The sequence below is a fragment of the Haliotis asinina genome, chromosome 3 (assembly GCF_037392515.1).
Source record: "Haliotis asinina isolate JCU_RB_2024 chromosome 3, JCU_Hal_asi_v2, whole genome shotgun sequence".
NCBI classification, from domain to species: domain Eukaryota; kingdom Metazoa; phylum Mollusca; class Gastropoda; order Lepetellida; family Haliotidae; genus Haliotis; species Haliotis asinina.
This window is the reverse complement of record NC_090282.1, coordinates 16,931,490-16,954,184: the sequence shown is the minus strand read 5'-3', so window position 1 is coordinate 16,954,184 and position 22,695 is coordinate 16,931,490. Positions and strand designations below refer to the sequence as shown.

Genomic DNA, 22,695 nt, shown 5'->3' with positions numbered 1-22,695 from the left:
TATTGCTACCTGTTACAAGTTAATGATTAGTATCTTGGATTGTCTCCTTAGGTCACTGTATGTGATGAAACAACTCGATGTGAAGATGCATCTCTTAGATTTCTATGATCCTGAGTTCGAATCCCCTTGTATTATGTTTCTAGGGTGTCATCATGATCTGTGTGGCTTCCAACTGTTCGGCGGAGTAAGTCCAGCTCACTGACTTGTGAGAGATCTTATGATTGTCTGAAATTTGTAAACGCGTCCTGTGTAGCAATACTGAACTTGGCATATCTAGTCGACGTGAATAGGTTTGGTTTTCGATTAACTAATCGATTCTGGACCAGTGAATCCAGTGATCAATAGTATGAGCATCAGATTAAGGAAATCGGATACTGTGCGACGTAAGAGAGAGTTAGTAACGGCGTAGGACCATAAAAAAGGCTTCACGTGACATGCCTTTGTTATAAATCGATTCTCAGCGTATCCTTCTACTCGAATGACATTGTGTTTTATAAACATACTTCAGAAAACATCAATGATGGGATACCACATCAGTACATTATCATGTATAAGGGCCAACGTTCTGAAATAGAGAATGGGGTAGAATTAAACGCCCTCGTCCCCAACGGAATAGTAAACAGTCGGCCAGTATGGTTTTACCCCGCTTTTAGCAACATTCCACGACTGGGACACCAGAAAATTGTCTTCGCACATTCATTGTGCCCATGTGGAGAATCAAACCCGGATATTCAGCGTAACACGCCAACGCTACAGCCACTAGGCTACCAAACCGTCCACTTTGAACGAAATACACAAAGGAGGAACACTAATAACTCTTCTCATGAGATGATATAACATGGTGATTAAGCCCTCGTGGCGAAGATCTGGAGATGTTAAATAAGCCTAGTATGGGATTCTTTGACTGTTGGGAACACTGGCGAGAAAGCCGTAATAAATCTAGGGTGTCCTGATTGGCGATGGGGGACTGTTGTGTCACACACCAGTTTGAAATTGTCCAGCTGTGTGAAAGCGGTTTGTAAATACGTCTGGGTCTGGCAGAGTGAGTATGACTTTATGCTGCTTTTAACATGATTTCTGCAACATCACAGCGGGGACACCTGAAATGGGCTTCAGACATTGTGTGAGGAACAGAACCTGCTCTTCGATGTTACATGAAGTATCTTGTAGTCACTTAGATCAACACCAATCAGTCCTAGGTCTCGAGCCGCCATATAGCCGGAATGTTGCCGAGTACCGCGTTAAACAACAAACCAACCGATCTAGAGCACGAACGGACAAGCCAGATCACACAGTGACCGCACAGTCTTCATTTGCCAACTCGGGAGAGAGAATAAAAGACGAAATGGACACTGGTGGTTCACTGACGTTTACGCTTGTCCACAATAATGATATGCGTGGTTTGACCTAACCTATTTCGATAAGGGCAAACGTTACGGATGAACAACTTCATTATTTAGATTATGCATCGTTTCGATACAGATTACTGTATCGTAGTCACGCAGTATACACAAATCTGGAAACATCGCATCACCTGAAGAAACCAATTGTTCCACCATAAAGTTTGTCCTCATCTGACTCTCCAATTTCTAAAAATGCTACTCAGAGAAGCTAACCTATTTGATCAAACGCAACCCCTCCTCTAGGCACCTTGCATACCACTAGATTTGTCTTGCGTTCCAGTTTTATAAGTCGTGGCCTTTCTCAGTGTACACAGCAAGTACATTAGAATTCAACTGGGCTTTTATTGATTGTCACTCTTTGGAAGAAAAAGAATATACGCTGAAATATTGGCATACACGAATACGATAAACATCCTACGCTCATGACATCCATCGTACTGCATAACGACATCCTGGCCTCCAGTTTGGCATCCGGCACGCCAAAAGGGTCTGGCTGCTTCGCGTGTTCTCCAAAGCTAAGGGTAGGGCAAAAATTTTAAAAAAGTATTCTCTAAAGCTAAGGACAACACAGACAACAAAGGGGTTTGACTCCCTCATGTATTCTCTAAAGTTAAGGACAACACAGACAGCGGAGGGTTGGCTCCCTCACGTATTCTCTAAAGTTAAGGATGACACAGACAGCGTAGGGTTGGCTCCCTCACATATTGTCTAAAGCTACGGGTAGGACGACACAGACAGAAAAGGGCTGGTTCCCTTGTATTGTCTAAATCTAAGGATGACACACGAAGCAAAGGGTTTGGCTCCCTCGCGTATTCTCTAAATCTAAGGACAACACGAACAGCAAATGTTTTGGCTCCCTCATGTATTCTCCAAAGCCAAGGACATCACAGACAGCAAAGGGTTTGGCTCATTCATGTGTTCTCTACAGCCAAGGACAACACAGACAGCAAAGGGTTTGGCTCCCTCACGCACTCTCTAAGGTTAAAGACAACACAGACAGCAAAGTGTTTGCTCCCTCACGCACTCTCTAAAGCTAGGGACAACACAGACAGCAAAGGGTTTGACTCCCTAACGTATTCTCTAAAGTTAAGGACGACACAGACAGCAAAGGGTTTGGCTCCCTAACGTATTCCCTAAAGTTAAGGACAACACAGACAGCAAAGTGTTTGCTCTCTCACGTATTCTCTAAAGCTAAGGACGACACAGACAGCAAAGTGTTTGCTCCCTCGTGTATTCTCTAAAGCTAAGGACGACACAGACAGCAAAGGGTTTGGTTCCCTCACATATTCTCTAAAGCAAAGGACAACACAGACAGCAAAGGGTTTGGCTCCCTCGCGTATTCTCTAAAGCTAAGGACGACACAGTCAGCAAAGGGTTTGGCTCCCTCACGTATTGTCTAGAGCTAAGGGTAGGACGACACAGACAGACAGATGCTCTGTAGACCTTTAAGTAACTAAACCAGTAAAGCGCCACTGTGAAATGTGTCAAGACTATTCAGAACAATATTTCCCGGAGAGAGTTTCTCCAGATTTAAACCGGATTTAATTGGAGTCTTCCCGGTAAAATTAATCGTGGCTTTGCCATCACAATAATACTTGACATTTGAATACTAGATGCGGGGAATGGCAAGAAAATAACGCGCGATTCTCTTCGCTTATCTGCACACGCCAGAAGCTTGGCAAGGATTATGTAGGGTTAGGCGAGTCAAGCGGCCACCACGGAATAGATTAAGTGATAATTAGATTGGAACGCTGTCTGATTCACTCAGATCAAGCTTTCATCATGGATTTGATTAAAACTAATATGTCATTACACCGGCACGTTACGGAACCTGGGTCAATTTAGGAAAAGATTGGATTAAGTTTTTGTTGCTATGGTAACGGATTACGGAACGGAGTTTCTGCTGGAAATGATTTGGTGACTAGGAGCAGAGATTAGGCGGCCAATGCCTCTCTTCAGCAGACGTAGTCTACTCGAGTCAACTAGGTGCTACTTTGGTCGACGCCATCTTTGAGATCGTCTTGCCTGCGCTCTCAGCGTGGCTTTATGTCAATGTCGACACAGGTGCTGTGCACGAATTTCTAAACAGTTGAAACGGAACACCACGTCTCAACTAGAAAATAGCTTTTACTGTCAGTCAGGATTTGTAGGAATTTCGTCTGAAGTCAAAACAATGCCATGTGCATCAATTATAGCCACCGGGCTGTAGCTCACCTGGATGTTTAGTCACCTACTCATGTCCCCCATAACAATAAAAACACCCCACGCAAGAGCATAAACTTAATTCTTTTTAAACATATTTTGGGCTGTGGGATAACCTAGAGGTTACGACCTGAGTTCTATTCCCTGCAAGGGTCAAATGTGTCAAGCCCATTTCTGGTGTTTCCGTGGTGACATTAATGGCTGGAATATTGCTATCACTTCATTAAATAAAACTGCGTAAATCCAAACTCACTCACTCATACATTCCATCAAGGTATGTTCCATGGTCTGCACCACAAATGGTTCATAATTCATGTTTGTTTATTTTGTAATCTGTATTTTTAATGATGTTTGGAAACCAAAAATCCGCATATTTCTCTTGGCCTCCGAAGACTATTCTTAAAAAGTCTCAGGTACTCATAATTTTAAAAAGCGTTATTTTGAATGACATAACGAAATCGGGATCACATGATGATGGGCAATTTTAGGTTCAAGCATTTAGTGTCATCACAGACAGACGGACTGGGTTATTCAAGAAGTGATCCGTCATTACAAATGTTGGACTTTGACATATGTGAAAGCTTTCAAGCTTTCTTAAAAGCTTTTAGAAAATATGTAGTGGCTATTGTAAGCCCAGGTGCTTCATTAAACATTCAACTGATGCCGCGATGGTGATGAGGAAGAGCCCCGCTTTACTTTCCCAGAAGACAATTCTTTAAAACCTTCAATGTTACATGTAAGTTCGGCATAGCTATTTGTTAAGAATGAAATTTAATCTGGTTGTGTGCAGGTATAAAATTAACACACGTGCATTTTAATATGTCTCATATAAGTTAGTGAAAATTCTGCTCCATGTTGGCTTGGGAAATGAAGGGTCTGAGAGAGGTGTTTTAGTTTAGCTAATTACAGACTTGATGGGTAAGATTGGCTGATGGGAATTGCCCAGTGGTTCCATCCCAGAGTTAGTGAGTGATAGAGTGAGTGAGTGACTCACGTATCTAGATTTGACCACTTTCTAAATGGCATTGTGTATTCAGTGGTAATTTGGTCTCACACCATTTTCAGTACCCACAACAGCACTTTCACTTTCCAGGTGGTCACAATGAATGGCAAGTGCCATCAATTTTCACACGCAGTCATTGTGGCCACCCTATACACATTCTACAGTTACATGGGATGGAGATGTCTTCTACTAATGTCATATCGGGACAACACACACAGCAGTCATTGTGGCCATCCCATCCCCATTTTACAGTTGCATGTGAAGTACATCTCCTCTTGGAATGTCATATGAGGACAATACACATGGGCAGTCATTGTGGCCACCAGATTCGTATTCTACAGTTACATGGGATCTACATGTCTAGTAATGTCACATGGACAAAACTACTGTGGCAATTTCATGACAGTCACGTATTCACCCTGGATTCAAACCAGATAGTTTCCATAACCCCCTCCCTTCTATATGAGATTGACAAACAACAGGATCTGATGTAACATATATCAATACCATTTTATTGCATATTCATGAGTACACGTCTCAGTACAGTGACATGGTTGTATAGAACTCTATGTACATTGCGTATCATGTCGACCTGGCCTGATTGTCCAGTGAAAGTGACGGAAAGACACTGTGCTTGCTAGCTACAGTTGTAGAAAACTTAAATAAGAGAGACAAAATGAGGAGGTACAGACAGGTGAGACTCCAGATGACAGGTCGCTTGCAAGAAACTTCTAAAGGAAGGTGGAAAATTGGGGTTTCAAAAACAGAATGTTGTCATGACAACATTTCAAAGTACAACTGACCATGCTGACCAGCATTCTCTGGGTCACTGACAATAGGTGAGATGTCCTTGCAACATTGTTTGTGGACAATTAGTCAGATGTATCTTGCAACATTTTCCACAATCAGTGAGATGTATCTTGTAACACAGTTCACAGACAATCAGAGAGATGTCCTTGCAACATTGTTCACTAGACAATCAGAGATGTCCTTGCTAAAAATTGTTCACAATCAGTGAGATGTATCTTGCAACATTGTTCACAAGACAATCAGAGAGATGTCCTTGCAACATTGTTCACTGAAAATCATTTAAATATCCTTGCAACATAGTTCACAAAAATGGGAGGTAACTTGCAACATTCTTTTCTGGAGACAATCACTGAAATGCATTAACATTGTTCACAATGTCTGCACTCGTTTAGCTTGTAGACATGTTGTGATAAAGACAACAGCTGTGTTGAAGGGTCTATAGCTTTCTCAGCTGATTACCCATAGGTAGAATATCAATTACCATTAACAAGTAGGAACAACATATTTCAGAAAGCATTGAGTTAATCAGTACACCACTAACCAACTGTGAGTTCTTTCCAACTATGCAATGTATTCATGTCAAAAATGAGTATATTTATCACCAACCTAAGTGCATATAAAAAAAACGCAACAATGAAAATATTATGTTTTGCACAAACAGTACTATGCTGGACATTACGGAGAAGTCAGTAGAGACATTCCTCTCAAAAATTACAAATGTCATAAGAATCTGGAAATATTTTCTGATATTTATGCTTCTAGTAACATTCATTTTATACAAAAAACACAAAAAAAAAAAAAAAAAAAAAAAGAAAAGAAAAAAAATTACAATTTCATTCAACTTCCCGTCAATTTGATACTTTGTTTCTGAAAATGCAATAAAATGTTTAGTATTCAGTGTATATAGCTGATGTGGTTTGCAGTATGACAGACTAGAGCAGAGTCCCACCTCTCAAATTCAGCCAACAATCAAACTCTATCAGTACAATATCAAACACTTTCTAATAGCACTTTGGAGTTGACTTGCAAAATTTGGATGAACCGATAGATTTCTTGCACAAATCTTTAAATGACAATTCTCAAAAGAGGGAAGTGTTATGTAATTTACATTTGACTAGAATCAAAACACAAAATATGATAATAATAATATGCTTAGATTACATAATGCAGACAATAATAGTAATGATGATAATAATAACAGGCATGCACAATAATAAATTATGATGTGAGGATATGGGTGCAAAATATTGCAGTAAGCTTACATGGACAGTTATACAGATGTAGCTCATGTGGGAGAAATATACACCTTCAGACTTCCAAGTACTAGAATGTACATACATGAAGCAATGAGCACATCATAGAAACTACAGGTCTGTTTCCAACAGTGTTTATGTGTAAGACATCTTGTCAACATGATGTATAGAATATTTCTGGTACAAAACATTTATTTCTTCATTCTCATATTTTGTATAAAACTTTAACAAAGTGTGAAAATCATAACAAAAAGTGCTGAAATGATGAATTCAGGGAGGAGTTATCTACCTTTGACCAATATAAAGAGACACTGAGTATGTGGTGAGTTTGACCTTGGCCTTTAGGTGTCCTGGAGCTACACAAGCACTATGGGCACACATAAGCACTACCTCATAAAATCAGCTGACAGTAGGATTGCACAACATGTTGACTGAATGAGATGAAACATTTTTATATTCAAGGGCCCCACACTGTATTCCCACTCTACACGTTTGTGCTTTCAAACATATACGTCCTATCCCAATGTAAATTCTCAATATCAAATTCTTCACATTCTTGTATTCTCTTCCCACCTTATCCACCCCATTTTCCTCCCATCCCTGCTGCTACTCTGGTTTTAATCTCACCATACACATTCTCCTCCCCCTATCTGCCGTCCCATTACCCCCTAGGTAATACTGGTAGGATAAATCTACTGAGCATTGCAGAGACATGACACAGGGTTCTGGGCACCCTCAGACAGATATTACAGAGACATTGTGTAAAGGTTAATATTTCCACAGTTATAAGAACCATAGTTCATAGGCAACTGTGCAGAAACTATCCATATGAATGTACAATGAAAGGATCCACAAATGTGAACATCTACAACATAGCATTCATTCCATTATGAAAAAACTCTTTTTCAAATCAGTACATACATATTTCCATTAATGAATATAATTAAATTCGAAATAAAAAACAAATTTTCCTTCAAATAAATGCTGCAATTTTGCATGTTTGAATTCAAAACTCTTTGTTTGCCCCTATGCTAAACAATAGCTCTGTGCATGTGTTTCTAGGAATTGAGATCCCAAACCTTCCATATGAGCGTGCCTCCTCTCTTGATATTGATTGCTGTGCGGTGAACATGTCAATCCTTACTGGGAATGTAATCTAGCAGATTAAAGCTTAGTATGGCCACGGAAATCAATACACAATTTTCCCGGGTGATCATCCCCAGCTTAACCTAATCCTCTGAGAAGATCTGCAGTGCGGCATTGTTCGTCAATCCCAGAACTACAGACATGAAAGCTACCATTGATCTTTCAAGTATCAAAGAGAAGCTTACCTCTGCAATCAATATAGGCCTGTCAGTGGTGACACACATTTCAAATTTGGCTTTGTTTGTTTAACAAAAAAAACATGGATTTGCAGAACTTACCACAAAAACATTGTACTGATTGGAAACTTAAGAAACAAGAGTCTTTGATCACTGATAGAGTTCATAATAGAAACACCGTGGACATTTGTCATATCTAATGCTTATGTGAAGGAAATCAGGTAATGTCCTATCTCAGCGTTTTCAACATCTGTCAAAGATGTTGTGATTATTTCTACCTGTACTGGCAATCCTACTGATTCCTGGTAGTCAAGGTAAGTATTTGGTCAAATACTGCAATAATTTCTAATGGTAGTTTTTTTAGTCATATTGTTTTTGATAGTCAAAAGCTTGCGTAGAGCACAAAATCTAACTTAACATAATACAAAATAACAGCAACAAACAACAGATCTAGTGATCCAACTAAAACAACAGGTGATGAGTACCCATAATATGCTGATGATTTTGTTATTGCACTCAGACATTCAACACAGAACCATATCATGGAAGTCCACCCTGATACCCCTCAACGTCATCCCTAGTCACATTTCATGAGTCAACTATTTCAGTTTAGTATTTCAAATGATCATTGACTTTCTACATCAACCCCTCAACGTCATCCTTAGTCATATCTTACAAGTCAACAATTTCAAACAATCATTGACAAACATTTAGATGAACAGTCCCTGCTCTTTCTTGTGAGTTTTCAGTTTCACCATAAATTATTAATGTATTGGATCACACACGCCATATTTACATATAATAGTTGTCACCCTTGCGAGATATATTCTGAACATTTGACTAGTTATGTAATTCATGAAACTGGTAATATAAGCATGTGGACATTGCATTCAAGTAATCAAACTATAGGGAAAGTGCTCTTAAAATGTGACTAGCCTGTCAAATCAGTCATTGGGGACAGGTCTAAAATGGAAATATTTTGAACTTGGACCTCTGTGGCTCAAACTGTCCAAAATTCCAAATAAGGCAAATTAGCATTAAAGACACAATGTATTAGAGAGTCATGGATGGATTGATGAGGAGCATCAGGACCTCACTTCCATGTGGTTTCCGGAGCAACGAGATGATACTTGCAGAGATGGTCACACACACTCTCAGAAACATACACACATATTCACGCACAAGTATTTAGTTACCAAATGTAGGCATCAAATTTTATAAATGTAAGAACAATATTAACACATGCAACATCGAGTGAGATGTTCAGTAATTCTCCTCTTAGTGAGTACTGATCAGTATAAGTGAATGATGAGAGATGTTGCAGATATGAAACAGTGCTGAGGTGCTCAGTGCTTGCAGTGGGTACAAAACGAAAGGGACCAAAATGGAAACAAACAGTCTATTAGTTCCAACCAACTAGTCACCTGATTATACAAGTAAACTTTGATATTTACCAGGAAGAAGCAGGGGTTGGAAACAACAAAAACATGATTCAGATAGAAAATAGTCTAAATAAGCCCAGAGGGCGTGTCAGACAGAGAAGCATGTGAACATGAATTCATGAGAGAATGTTAAACCAATTAAATATCGCTGCTGAATTTTGACTGTTGTAAATATAAGTACAGGGCTCCTGATTGTCCAGCTGATAAATCCATGTTAAACACTGTAAGGTAAGACAATCCAAGCACTTCCGTGAAACATGATCTAGGGCAGCACCCAAAATTACATTGTAAATAAACCTGTTGTTTCCATACATTCCTAATTCTTAAAGCAGATGATCTTTTAATTGACCATTCTGTCAGTACAGATACGTCACTGCTACATGTGATGATTAGCATTAGAGCACATACAGATTTACAGTATGTATGAAAATTTGCCTGATATTTAGCACAGAATCAATGGTTGTATTGATATGAGGCACTATTCACTGTAACACTAACTCCTTGGCTGTTTGGCACAATCTATGGTAAATACACTGACCCTGTTCAGATATCAATGTACAAATCAAATGAGAGATTAAGTAGAATAATATCACTGCCAGCAACATCATCCATTAGACTATAATATCAGTAATCTTGTTACTTGTGCGATCGTACCAACAGACAATAACAATGGAAGCAAAACATAGCATGTATAGTGTATCTGCTATAAACATCTGCTGCCTCCAGCAAATAGTATTTATTGCTAACACTTATACCACCCCTAGTCCCCGTCAACAATAAGGGGAGACAACTCACATCATGTTCATGTCACAATCAATAAGCCAAGTAACCATGCCGTGAGCAAAACATCTCATACCTGAAATGTTTTATCTGATGTATAGATTAGAACATTCTTAGACAGTGAGAAAAGCTTGTTTCTCACTGGTCAAATAGGACAAAAAGTTGGAATCTAATTCTATCTGTTTGAAATAAAAACATGAGCTGATAACCTTAAATAAAACAACAGCAGTATTAGCTCATTAATAAATAAAAATTGAACAATTAATCTATATTCATTAAAAATTTTATAAATAAGCTAAATTCAAACCAGTTCTTTTACACAAAAGATTCTACAGAAATGTTACTGCCAGAAACAGGTTTAAGTAAACAGATGTCCGAGTCACAGAGCCTAGTGTTTAATACAACATGGGGATTATGTTGGTGATAGTTTGCTTGAGGGATGGTTAAATGTCTGATTAACTGCATGTTCAACATTATAATCTCAAGGGAGACTGGCTTCTTGACAAATAGAATAATCTCAAGTGAGACTGGTCTATTGACCAATAGGATGGAGGAACACAATACTGTCCAAATCATGCACTAAGACGCATACGTTTAACTTTGGCCCGGTGGTTCTTAAACCACAACTGGACATTCTTGGGTTCGAGACGAGGGAACTTGGCCCGGTACTCAGACCTGTTCAGTTCTTCACAGTATTTATCAATCATGTACGCCGAAGGATGGGTGTCCTCTAGGAACCACTTCTCTAGTTTGGGGATCTCTGTGAGGGGGTCGATGAAGACACGTGTGCGTCGCTTTCTCGTCTCATGATGCTTGTGGGGGGAGCTGTGTTGCTGAGGGCCATGAGGTAAAGAGTTTGACTGTGGGGAGTAAAAGCGTGCATTCACCGGGTAATAGGTCATGAGTGGGGGAGGTAACTGGGGCACATGTAGAGGCTGGGCCATCTGGGCAAGAGAGAGGGCGGCCATATTGGCAGCACTCGAGTTGGCAACTGACACTGGCATCATCATGGCATTGCGGTAGTCGTGTTCGCTGTCTTGCTCCTTTTTCAACATAGAGATAGGCTCTTCACCGGAGACGCTCACATCTGACATGTCATCACTAGACTCGTACTCATCATCTTCGACATCATCCTGGTCGACGTCCTCCATCTTGTCGTCGTCATGGTTGTTGTTGAAGTTGTCCACTTCCTGTTCCTGTTTCTGACTACTCTCCACACTATTCTGCACAGAGCCATTCATACATGGATAGCTCATGTCACTCTTGGCTTCAGTCTCATTCTCATTCTGACAAGAATCAGGTGTTTCACGTTTAATCGTTGCCTCATAAGGACTGTGTGCCATATTAACGTTATTTCCATTGAACGACTTCATTGGTACAATACTGTCTTGTACTGGCTGTGATTTCTCCTGGGGTTCCGATACCTCTTCCTCCCGTTTCTTAGCAACCGAGAGGTCACAAGGTTCATCGGCCTGGCCATCTGAGGGCATGATGTGGGAATTAAATGGAAACGGAATCATATACACAGCATTTTTATTTGGAAGATAGGGGATACTTGAGGGAGCCACATCACCGTTTTCTTCATTCTCAAAAGAATCATCCATAGCCTTTGAAGCCCGTCTCTGAGCAGCACGGGCATTCTTGAACCAATAAATAATATTTGTAAGGTCCAGGGGTCGCCTGCCTTTCCTTGAATCTAGCGAGTTGAGTTCATTCATGTACTGAATCATCTGCTCCCTTGATGGATGCTGGTTGTCCTGGAACCATTTCTGAAGCCTGGGGATCTCGTGTTCTGGGTCAAATGATGTGCGGATACGTGTGCGGCAGTGATTGAACAGTGGTGATGTGGTATGGTTCTCTTTGGACTCAGATGACGGGATGATGGGACTGGCCGGTTTCACAGGCTCCATCAGCTTGTCACTCTCTGCAGTCTTCATCTGTTGCTGCTGCTGCTGCTGTTGCTGCTGTTGCTGCATCAGAGGAGGTGGACGCTGCCTCCTTGTCAACTGGTCCCGGTACCACTTGTCAAACGCATTCAGCACTTCATCTGAAAGGCTGTCAGGTTTCTCACCCCGGGACAATGATGACAGAAGTGTCTGAAAAAGTAAACACATCTGAATACACTGTGACACATTCATTAGCTTGCAATATAGTTATGTAGATCATAGACTAACATAAAGTTTTGGAGCGTTAAGAATACATTGACAATATGTCCTTATCTGACTGAACTGATAGCAGACTTTCTTGTAGTAGTAGGAAAAAGGAATATAGACAGCAATGAAAGAGCTGGGTCTAGTAGGTTCAAACAGGGCATCAGCAGCATTATACCCTTTCAGCCAACAAGGGGAAATGACCTTTTTATATGCTTTTTATAGTTTATTTGCTTAGACAAGCATGTTCATATCTTTTAACAACTTGAAACTAGATGTTCATTCTTTTTTTGTGTGTGATTTTTCAGTATAAATATTTAACATGAAGTATGGTGATATCCTTAATATTTGATTCAAACACTTCCTATAAATCAGTGAAATGTCCATTGTAGACAAGTGCCCTATCTGTATTAATGCAGTGAAGTTTAACTCCTGTGGACATCAACATTATGGTAATGAAGTATCTCCATACAGCTACCAGTTTTTCTAGGCATGGTGTACATTAATATTCAATGTAACTGTACTAAAATAAACTACTTTACCTAATTTAAGGAAACTGGCCATATTTCATGTTATTCTTCATTTGTTCAAAGCTCATATGAAGCTGACACAAAAATAACAGCTCTATTGTAAAATAGACTAGTATTCATATGGAAACATCTCCAAGCTCTCAGGATTCACTGAGTGAGAGAGTTCAATGCCAATTCCCATGGCATTCATGCTATTACACAGTTCATAGCTTGGTATGTGAGGAAAATCTGGAGTGATGGAGGTCCCAGATGTCATCACCTTGGGGAAACCATCAAAGTTTGTATTGCTGACGAACCAAGAAAGTGGGATTCTAACCCATGAACATAAGGTTCCTGGAGTGCTCAAGGGTTGCAACTCTGTATAGGCCGAGTGAGTTTAGTTTTAGGCTGCTTTTAGCAATATTCCAGCAATATGGCAGGTTCACCAGAAATTGGTTTCACACATAGTACCAATGTGAGGAATTGAACCCGGGTCTTCAGCATGATAAGCAAAGGCTTTTACCACTACCCCATCGGCCCCATATTCCCCAGATGACACTGACACTATGAGACGTTGGGACCTACCTTCTCTATAGGGCATCCTGCCTCATTAAGCAGCCCCTGTGAGTGAGACAGCAGGAGCTGCAGGAGCTTATCTTTTATCTCCTCCGCCGTGCTTGCTTTGGGTGGACTGCAAGACGAAACAAATCGGTCAACACGCAAAACTACCGCAGCGGACAAAATCGGACATACGCCACGTGCAACTGGACGGGAAGAAGTCCAGGATGATACGGAATCATGGAGGAGGGGAACAGTGGGAGAGTTCTCGTCCACACACACTTTCAACTTTTGTAGCTGGTGCCACATAACTACAGTCAAACCATTCATGACGAGGGAGGCAGGGGGAAGAAGACTTGCTTTTTTCATAGACCCTTGGACAATAAAGAATAATGTTAGAATAATCTGATTAAAATGAAGTTACCTTCAGATGTTTATTAAGAATAAGTATGATAATGAAATGCCACAAATAGATTTAAAATGTACCCATAAAATATAATGAAGACTACAAACATCCAATAAAATGCATTACATCTATGTCTTGTTTCATCCTACCAACAATAAAAACTCAATCAAGAAAAACAAATAAATATCTGGCTGAGCAGAAGCGAATCAAAGTCAAGGAGATCACTCAGTTCAGAAACAGACTTCTTGCTGCCATTGCATTTTGTCAGTTAGTTTGGCTGACATGTCTAAAACATAGCTCTACCACTGACAGCCTCCCCCCGATACTTGTCTCTGTCTTGTGACAGACATCTACTAGGGACATTATCTACAGATGTACAGTGCAGACTGACTGCTGAAATCTAGGCATCAAAGTGTTGCTGCTACAAGATTAACATTCAAAAAAGGACTCAGGCAGGAAGTGGCCTAATCCTATATGCTCAACTTCCATCTCAGTGTATGTACATTCATATGACATCAATAACTAGAGTTTCATGAAGAACACTAAGTAACTGGTGCCTGCTATGTGATACTGTAAACCAAAAGTCACTGTGTTCTATAATCTGAATGGTTGAAAAACATGATCAAATGGTATTTGATTCCCGGAAACTGCAAGACTGTTCGCTGCGTATTGACATGTAGAAACATCGCAAACAATTGTTTTGTTGTGTCATCAACAGTGTTGACGTCATTCAAATGATATTGTGACATAAAGTCAGAATGACGTCACAAATGAGCAGCTCCAGATGGTACCAGGGGAACCAGCTGAAACGGCCAGCTGATGACACATAACTGCTGTACCTGTACTCGATGTAAATGAGTGCAGACAGTGAAACCCTTTGGTTCACATTTTTGTTTACAATGTTTATAAACGTTATGTGTTGGCCAATTTCCAGGTGTTATTGAGTATTTGAAGCACAGGAATATTTCATTTGAAACCTCCGGCTGACTTCGTCAGTTCCAAATGCATTCCCGTGCTTCAGACACTCAATAACACCTGGAAACTGGCACAGGAATATTTCATTTGAAACCTACAGCTGATGGCGTTGGTTCCAAATGCATTCCAATGCTTCAAATACTCAATAACACCCGGAAATTGGCCAACACATGATGTTTATTTCCTAACTGTACATATTGACTAACATCTGGCAGAGTTATTTGGTGTGAGTGAGTGAATGTTGTCATGCACTACTGACTGTGAATTATCAAACCAGCAAATGACATCTTGAGCAAAAATCCAGCCACCTCTGCCTGATAATACACTATCAGTTAAGTCACAAATTGTAATCACCCAATCCTTGTGTAAGTATGTGTTCAAGCATGAGGTACCGGACCTGCTTGAGAATCTCACAAGTATCCCCAAACTGAAAATTCTGTAGTAAAATTGAATTATTCAATTACACCCACTATACCATATTCACAATGTTTTCTTAAATATTTACCCAGAATCCTAAACACCTATATTGTTAACAGAAAACAAAGCACCACCACAACCACAAAGGAAGGAAAGTTTTTGAAAACGGAGATAACTCTAAATTCCTACCTTGCTAAGCGAATTCTGAGAGTGGCAACATTGGTGAGTTCACTGAGTATATCATCCACAGTGGACTGGGGGCCATCAGTAATGGCATCAAATGTTAGTGGTTTCCAGTTCTTGATCTGAATGGCACCTGAAAAGTAAACAGGTATAGGACAATGAGAGACCATAATGGGAGACAGCCATTACATGACATGGAGATTCTCTGGTAGCTGAGTGATGACTGGTCTGCATGGGATTATGTTAGCCATCACTAGATGATGTACACCTAAGGCATGGCAGTTAAGTAGGGTATATGGTGTTGGAGCAGTATAATCAGTATCTTGTGCCAGGAATACCCTGTCATTGTCATGCTCTTGATTTCCTCAATGTCATGTGGTTATTATTGCTAAACTCTTAAATATATCTTATGGATATCAACATTTAATCAGATATTTTGAAGATTGGTATAACTGCTAATGGTACCAGGGGTACCTGATGGTGATGGTGGATACTGGTGTGGGTGGGATGGGGGAATGGTGTTGTATGGGGTCGTGGAAGAGGCAGGTGTGGGTGGGGGTGGAGGGGAACGGTGTGGAGACTTGTGGGATGAGGTGGAGGAAGATTCTGGTGTGGGTTGGATTGGAGAATGGTGTATTGTACGGAGGTCAGGGTGCATGCTGTAGAGTGAGATTACAGGTGGAGTTGGATAACTGGGACTGGGATTAGGCAGGGCAGTGTGTGTGGTGGGGTGTGTGAATTACAATGGCAGTGTATTTTGTGGCAGGATTGCTGTGCATACTCTAGTTTCTGAAGGGTTGGGTGGGGGCAGTGTATGAAGAGATGTCGGGTGGCAACACTTGCTGTGGGGTGGGTGAGGTTGGTGGAACGGTAGCAGGTGTTGGATGTGTATGTGGTTGGATGGGATTAGTGGGGGCAGTGTACGAAGAGATGTGGAGTGGCAATACTTGGTGTGGGGTGGGTGAGGTTGGTGGTGTGGTCACAGGTGTTGTGTGTGTATGTGGTTGGATGGGATTAGTGGGGACAGATTCAGGTTGATGTGCACATGGCCTGGGACATGAAACGTGTACAGTTCTGTGTGTAAGATGTTGTACTACCTTTTGCATTCATGGCATCTGTGGCAGAGTAACCAAGCTTGAGGAGAGCAGTGCGGACCAGATCACCCAGCAGTGTTGAGCAAGGGAGGATGGCATAACTATCCAGCTCAACCTGACTCCCTGTGCATGTGGAACTAGTCACCCCAGCAAAAGATGGCACACCGGATATCTGCTCCACTAGGCAGTGAATTGGTAGTGACTTTCCTGATCCTGCAACAAAATCAATCACAGTTTTTATGTTACAAATATAGTAAGACACAGGAACATATTTTTTTAATAGATTAGGAGTAGCTCTGTCAGATAGTAAATATTCATGCTGCCACAGAACAGAACTCTTCAAAACCCACCATGAAGGGCTATGGGTAATAACAGGAATATACACTACCCACCATGAAGGGCAATGGGTAATAACAGGAATATACACTACCCACCATGAAGGGCAATGGGTAATAACAGGAATATACACTACCCACCATGAAGGGCAATGGGTAATACTGTAAACTGGAAATATCCTGCATCAGTTTATATTTTGTGTATTTGCATTTCTATTCCCCATGCAAAAAATATGCGGTGCAGTAATATTAACTCTTTCAATGCCAGTCAACCAGATGCATTTACTTATTATAAAATTATTTCTCAAATGATATGTATGGTTGTCTATTTCCCAATATCAGTGACTTTCCGCATGGTTACAGGACACAACAGAGGAAAATACGTTCCATTTTGGAAGCTTCATACCAATAACATGCAAGGCTTCCTGTAATGGCGGGTATCGTTCGAAAGCCCTGAACATCAACAATATCACAGGACCCTTGAAAAGAGCATTTGTTGTAAGGAGTGATTTTTGGGGGGTAAAGGTTGGTTTCTAATTATGTTTTTCTGCCTCAGTCTACTATTAGGACCATGATTGGTTAGAATCATGTATGTGTCCTTAGAGAGCCAAACATATTACAGCAATGGGTACCATCCTTACAAACAGAAAACTTTAGCTTCAGATGCAAGTTTTGGGTGAACACATGCTATTCTGAATGTTTTGCGTAAAAAATCACCACCTAACGTATATTATGGAAGTAAGTGGATGTATCACGATAGGTTTTGAAAAGATGAAAATAGTAAGTTGTGGTTTGGCAACTTTTATGAGTTCTGTAATCGATTTTATTCTTCAGTTTATTCAATTTGTTTAATTATCATATCAAAACAATGACGTTACATTATGATGTAAGAAGCAATGTCTTTTTAGTTTACCATGTTGTTTTATTGCAAAGCCTACTACTCTCGCAAAAATAATACATCACAGAACAGGCTAGGAGTATGCTGACGCAATATTTTCAAGGCACATAATATTTCCGGTTTACAGTATTAGGAATATACTCTACCAAGCATGAAGGGCAATGGGTAATATTAGGAATGTACACTACCCACCATGAAGGGTTATGGGTAATACTGTAAACCAGAAATGGTGTCAGTTTAGATTTTACTACCCTCCATGGGTAGTAGACTTCTTTCAATGAAGTCAGTGGATAATACTATGAATATACACTACCTTCCATGAAGGGCTATGGGTAATATAAGGAATGTACACCATGCTCCATGAAGGGCTATGGGTAATATAAGGAATGTACACCATGCTCCATGAAGGGCTATGGGTAATATAAGGAATGTACACCATGCTCCATGAAGGGCTATGGGTAATATAAGGAATGTACACCATGCTCCATGAAGGGCAATCAGTAATATCAGGAATGTACACTACCCTCCATGAAGGGCAATCAGTAATATCAGGAATGTACACTACCCTCCGTGAAGGGCAATGAGTAATATCAGGAATGTACACTACCCTCCATGAAGGGCAATCAGTAATATCAGGAATGTACACTACCCTCCATGAAGGGCAATCAGTAATATCAGGAATGTACACTACCCTCCATGAAGGGCTATGAGTATTATCAGGGATATACACTCCCCTCCATGAATGGCTATGGGTATTATCAGGAACATACTCTCCCCTCCATGAAATGGCTATGGGTATTATCAGGGATATACTCTCCCCTCCATGAAATGGCTATGAGTATTATCAGGGATATACACTCCCCTCCATGAAATGGCTATGGGTATTATCAGGGATATACTCTCCCCTCCATGAATGGCTATGGGTATTATCAGGGATATACACTAACCTCCATGAATGGCTATGAGTATTATCAGGGATATACACTCCCCTCCATGAAATGGCTATGAGTATTATCAGGGATATACACTCCCCTCCATGAATGGCTATGGGTATTATCAGGGATATACACTCCCCTCCATGAAATGGCTATGAGTATTATCAGGGATATACTCTCCCCTCCATGAATGGCTATGGGTATTATCAGGGATATACACTAACCTCCATGAATGGCTATGAGTATTATCAGGGATATACTCTCCCCTCCATGAAATGGCTATGGGTATTATCAGGGATATACTCTCCCTTCCATGAATGGCTATGGGTATTATCAGGGATATACACTAACCTCCATGAATGGCTATGAGTATTATCAGGGATATACTCTCCCCTCCATGAATGGCTATGGGTATTATCAGGAATATACTCTCCCCTCCATGAATGGCTATGGGTATTATCAGGGATATACACCAACCTCCATGAATGGCTATGAGTATTATCAGGGATATACTCTCCCCTCCATGAAATAGCTATGGGTATTATCAGGGATATACACTCCCCTCCATGAAATAGCTATGGGTATTATCAGGGATATACACTCCCCTCCATGAAATGGCTAGGGTTATTATCAGGAATATACACTAACCTCCATGAATGGCTGTGGGTAATATCAGGGATAACTCCTTGCAACTCAGGAGTTATGGATTATATGCATCTCTTGAATTAATGTTCAAGATCATCACTAAGGCTTTAACTTCACTCAAGACAGATAATCATTAATTCCTTGTTCCTCATTGTTTATTCCTTTAGGCAAACCTAGTATAATGTCGTCCTCCCTGTTCTGTCTGACAGACAGTGTCAAAATCCAGAGAATAAACACACAATCTTGCAGTCATTTTTATGATTTCAGGGCAATGATAAATATACATGAACACTGTAAGCTGGAAGTGTACTTTCGACATACTAAATGACATATGATTTTCTTGTGTCTTTTTTTGTAAAATGTGAGACAAAGTGTGTATCCTGATTCACCTGTGTATTGATGCATTCACACTTGACAATATGATACCTGATCTGCCTGCTCACGTTTCTATTCATATGCCAATGTTGTATTGATTTTCGAAAAGAAATATTTATGATGTTTTGTAATAGCTCAGACTTGTATTATCTAACTACATAACGCTAATTGTTTTTACAATACTGTATTAAGGAGTCTGGATCATGATGGTTTATCACTAATTGGCTCACAGGATGACTTCATGCTCCAGGGACTTAGCATCCTGACATGTAGCATAGTGTCACCCAATCTTGGTTACCCAATATACATACCACTCCCTAAGGAAGGAATATAGTGATATTTTACAAGCAGACCATCAATGGCCTTGTTTTACATGCCATGACATGGATATCAAAACACATCTATAACACAATGCAATTCGATAATACCAGAGAGGTATACAGTTATACAAAACTGGTATTGAACGTATCCTCAGTGTAAACACATTCAACAAAGACTTGCAACACTCTACAAGAACTTGTAATGCACTCTGTATGGACTCTCATACCCATAATGGACTCACATTCATTACCACAGAGACGTGACTGGCGAAAACCTCTACATGTACTCACAACTCTCTAAACATGGGACTCACATTAAACTCTTGATAAACTCAAAATAATCTCTACATGGACTCCCAATAATGGACTCTCATTATTTAACACCACTGGGGCTTGATAGGCAAAAATCTCTACATGGACTCACAACTCTCTCTACATGGGACTCACATTAAACTCTTGATAAACTCAAAATAATCTCTACATGGACTCAAACGCCAACAATGGACTCACATTAAACACCACAGGGACTCAACAGGAAAAAATCTCTACATGGACTCATAAGTCATTCTACATGAACTCACAAAAAACACTACATATACTTACAACCCCCTCCAACAAATGGATTCACAACAAACTCACATGGACACACACCCCTCTCCACAGTTTTCTTACTGTGAGTAAGTACTGTGAGAAACAAAGAAAAATGATATCATCGAGAGACTTGAATGTGTGAAACATGGATAATGACTCAGTCACAAACTGAGAAAATGTCCCACTAACTGTAAAAAATTATTCCCCAAGCCAAACTGATACACATGATTCACCCCTTAGCAGGTAAGCTGTTGAACATCCAGGAAGCACATGGGTGAAATGTCACTCTCGACAGCATTTTTGTCAATATTACACTGTATGACATAGAGTTTAATGCTGCTTTCATGATTACTGTACAAACACAATGGTAAATGTCTGTGTGCTTGTATTAGTCCTGACTAATGCTGAATCAAACACACAAATTATATTTTCAACTCTGCTGAAACTTACATGCAAAGGTAAGGTTGTATATGTCCCAAGGAGTTGAGATTGAAAATTGAATACACTTTCATTCACAGACTAACATCTCTGAAACAACCATATTTTACAGAAGAAGCATCCTCGATATCTCCAGGGTATACGTTCCGATAAGTCTCCACTATACCCTGGACGCATCTACGGCTCTGCCCGATAAATTTATTACCTCCCTTTGCTGGCTCCGCCTTCTCACTGTAGCCAATCAGCTAGGCCGCCGTTATAACCGAGCTTGCCAGTGTCAACAAAGGTAGCGGCGCAACTGCAAAGGATTGCTCGCAGTGGGTCTAAGATTTTAGGGAAATCATACAAACAAATTGACAGGTCCGAAACTTTAAAACAACATATGAAAGAACGCCTTCTACCTCTTCCAGAGAACCTCTGCATGGTTTCTGTTGCCAAGTACAATCGGTTAGATAATTCAAAAAACGAAAGTGAGTTGTGATTGGTTCGCTCAACTTCCCAGCGTAGACACCTGACTGGATCAAAAGACAGTCAAGGGAGGTAATAAATGTATCTGGCAGAGCCATAGATGCGTCCAGGGTATAGTGGAGACTTATCGGAACGTATACCCTGGAGATATCGAGGATGCAGAAGAAGCAGCATCCATGTTCTGTTCATAAAATATATTAAAAAGGAGCCCCAAGACTTTATTTTCAGAAACTAATTAATCTAACTTTTAACATATTCTTCTAAAAACTAAGACTTGCATGGTCTGTATGCCAGACTGATTCATAAACAGTGGCAATGACAATGTAGGGCTATGTGTATTGACTTGGTGGAACTCATGAAGACAATCGATCATTAGCAACCCATGCTTTTCATAAATGGCAACTAATCAGGTGGTCAGACTTGCTGACTTGCTCATGCTATTGATCACAGGATTGTCTGGTCCAGACTCAATCAACTACAAACCATACCATACAGCTGGAATACTGCTGAGTGTGGTGTAAAACTAAACTCACTTGGTGAATGGAATCTGCCAAATTCCATATGGAATTATTTTTATTATGTTAATGTGAGTTTGCTCTGATGAAGACATAGCTGTGATCTAATTGTAACTGTCCCCATCACAGTGTCAGAACCATATTCACAAAGATCAGCTTCATATCCACATACTTATTAAAATCAGATCAATAAAACTTGCAAATCACAAACAGCAGTCTTTGCAAAAAAATAGTTTAGTCTGCATGACTTGATTTTTCCCCTTGACTCATTTCTAAATATCTTACTTTGTCATATGAGACTTTGTAGCCAGAGCTTCCTAGACCAAACAGAATTTTAATGGACGCCGGCTTCAGACTAGTGGCAAAAGTTTCAAATAGAAAGTTCTGGGTCTTGCAAACAAAACCAATATACGTCAAAAATAGAAAAAAGCACTTAGGAAATAAAACATACTAACCGAAAGAATTTCCCGTTTTGTATCCAAAGTGTCTGTAAAATGGTGACAAGCAAACAGGGGGATACATTTCTGGACTGTCGTTCCCCGGTAATCTGTCTCTACATAATGACATATCGCACACACTGACCAACACACCAATACTACTTGACACACAACTGTTCTCAACTAAATCAGTCATCAAAGTATAAATCAAGTCGAAGCATTTTAAAATGA

General features: G+C 40.1%; 1 protein-coding gene across 1 annotated transcript in view; it reads right to left on the bottom strand.

Moving 5' to 3' along the window:
• Positions 1-8,365: 8,365 nt before the first annotated feature.
• Positions 8,366-22,695, bottom strand: part of LOC137277558 (homeobox protein dve-1-like) — a 46,085-nt gene continuing 31,755 nt past the window's right edge. The window contains exons 3-6 of the mRNA XM_067809351.1: positions 16,511-16,720; positions 15,420-15,546; positions 13,460-13,565; positions 8,366-12,311 (exon numbers count right to left, since the gene is read on the bottom strand). Of these exons, the coding sequence (XP_067665452.1) occupies positions 10,788-12,311; positions 13,460-13,565; positions 15,420-15,546; positions 16,511-16,720 (1,967 nt within the window). The 3' untranslated portion in view covers positions 8,366-10,787. The remainder of the gene's footprint in view (positions 12,312-13,459; positions 13,566-15,419; positions 15,547-16,510; positions 16,721-22,695) is intronic.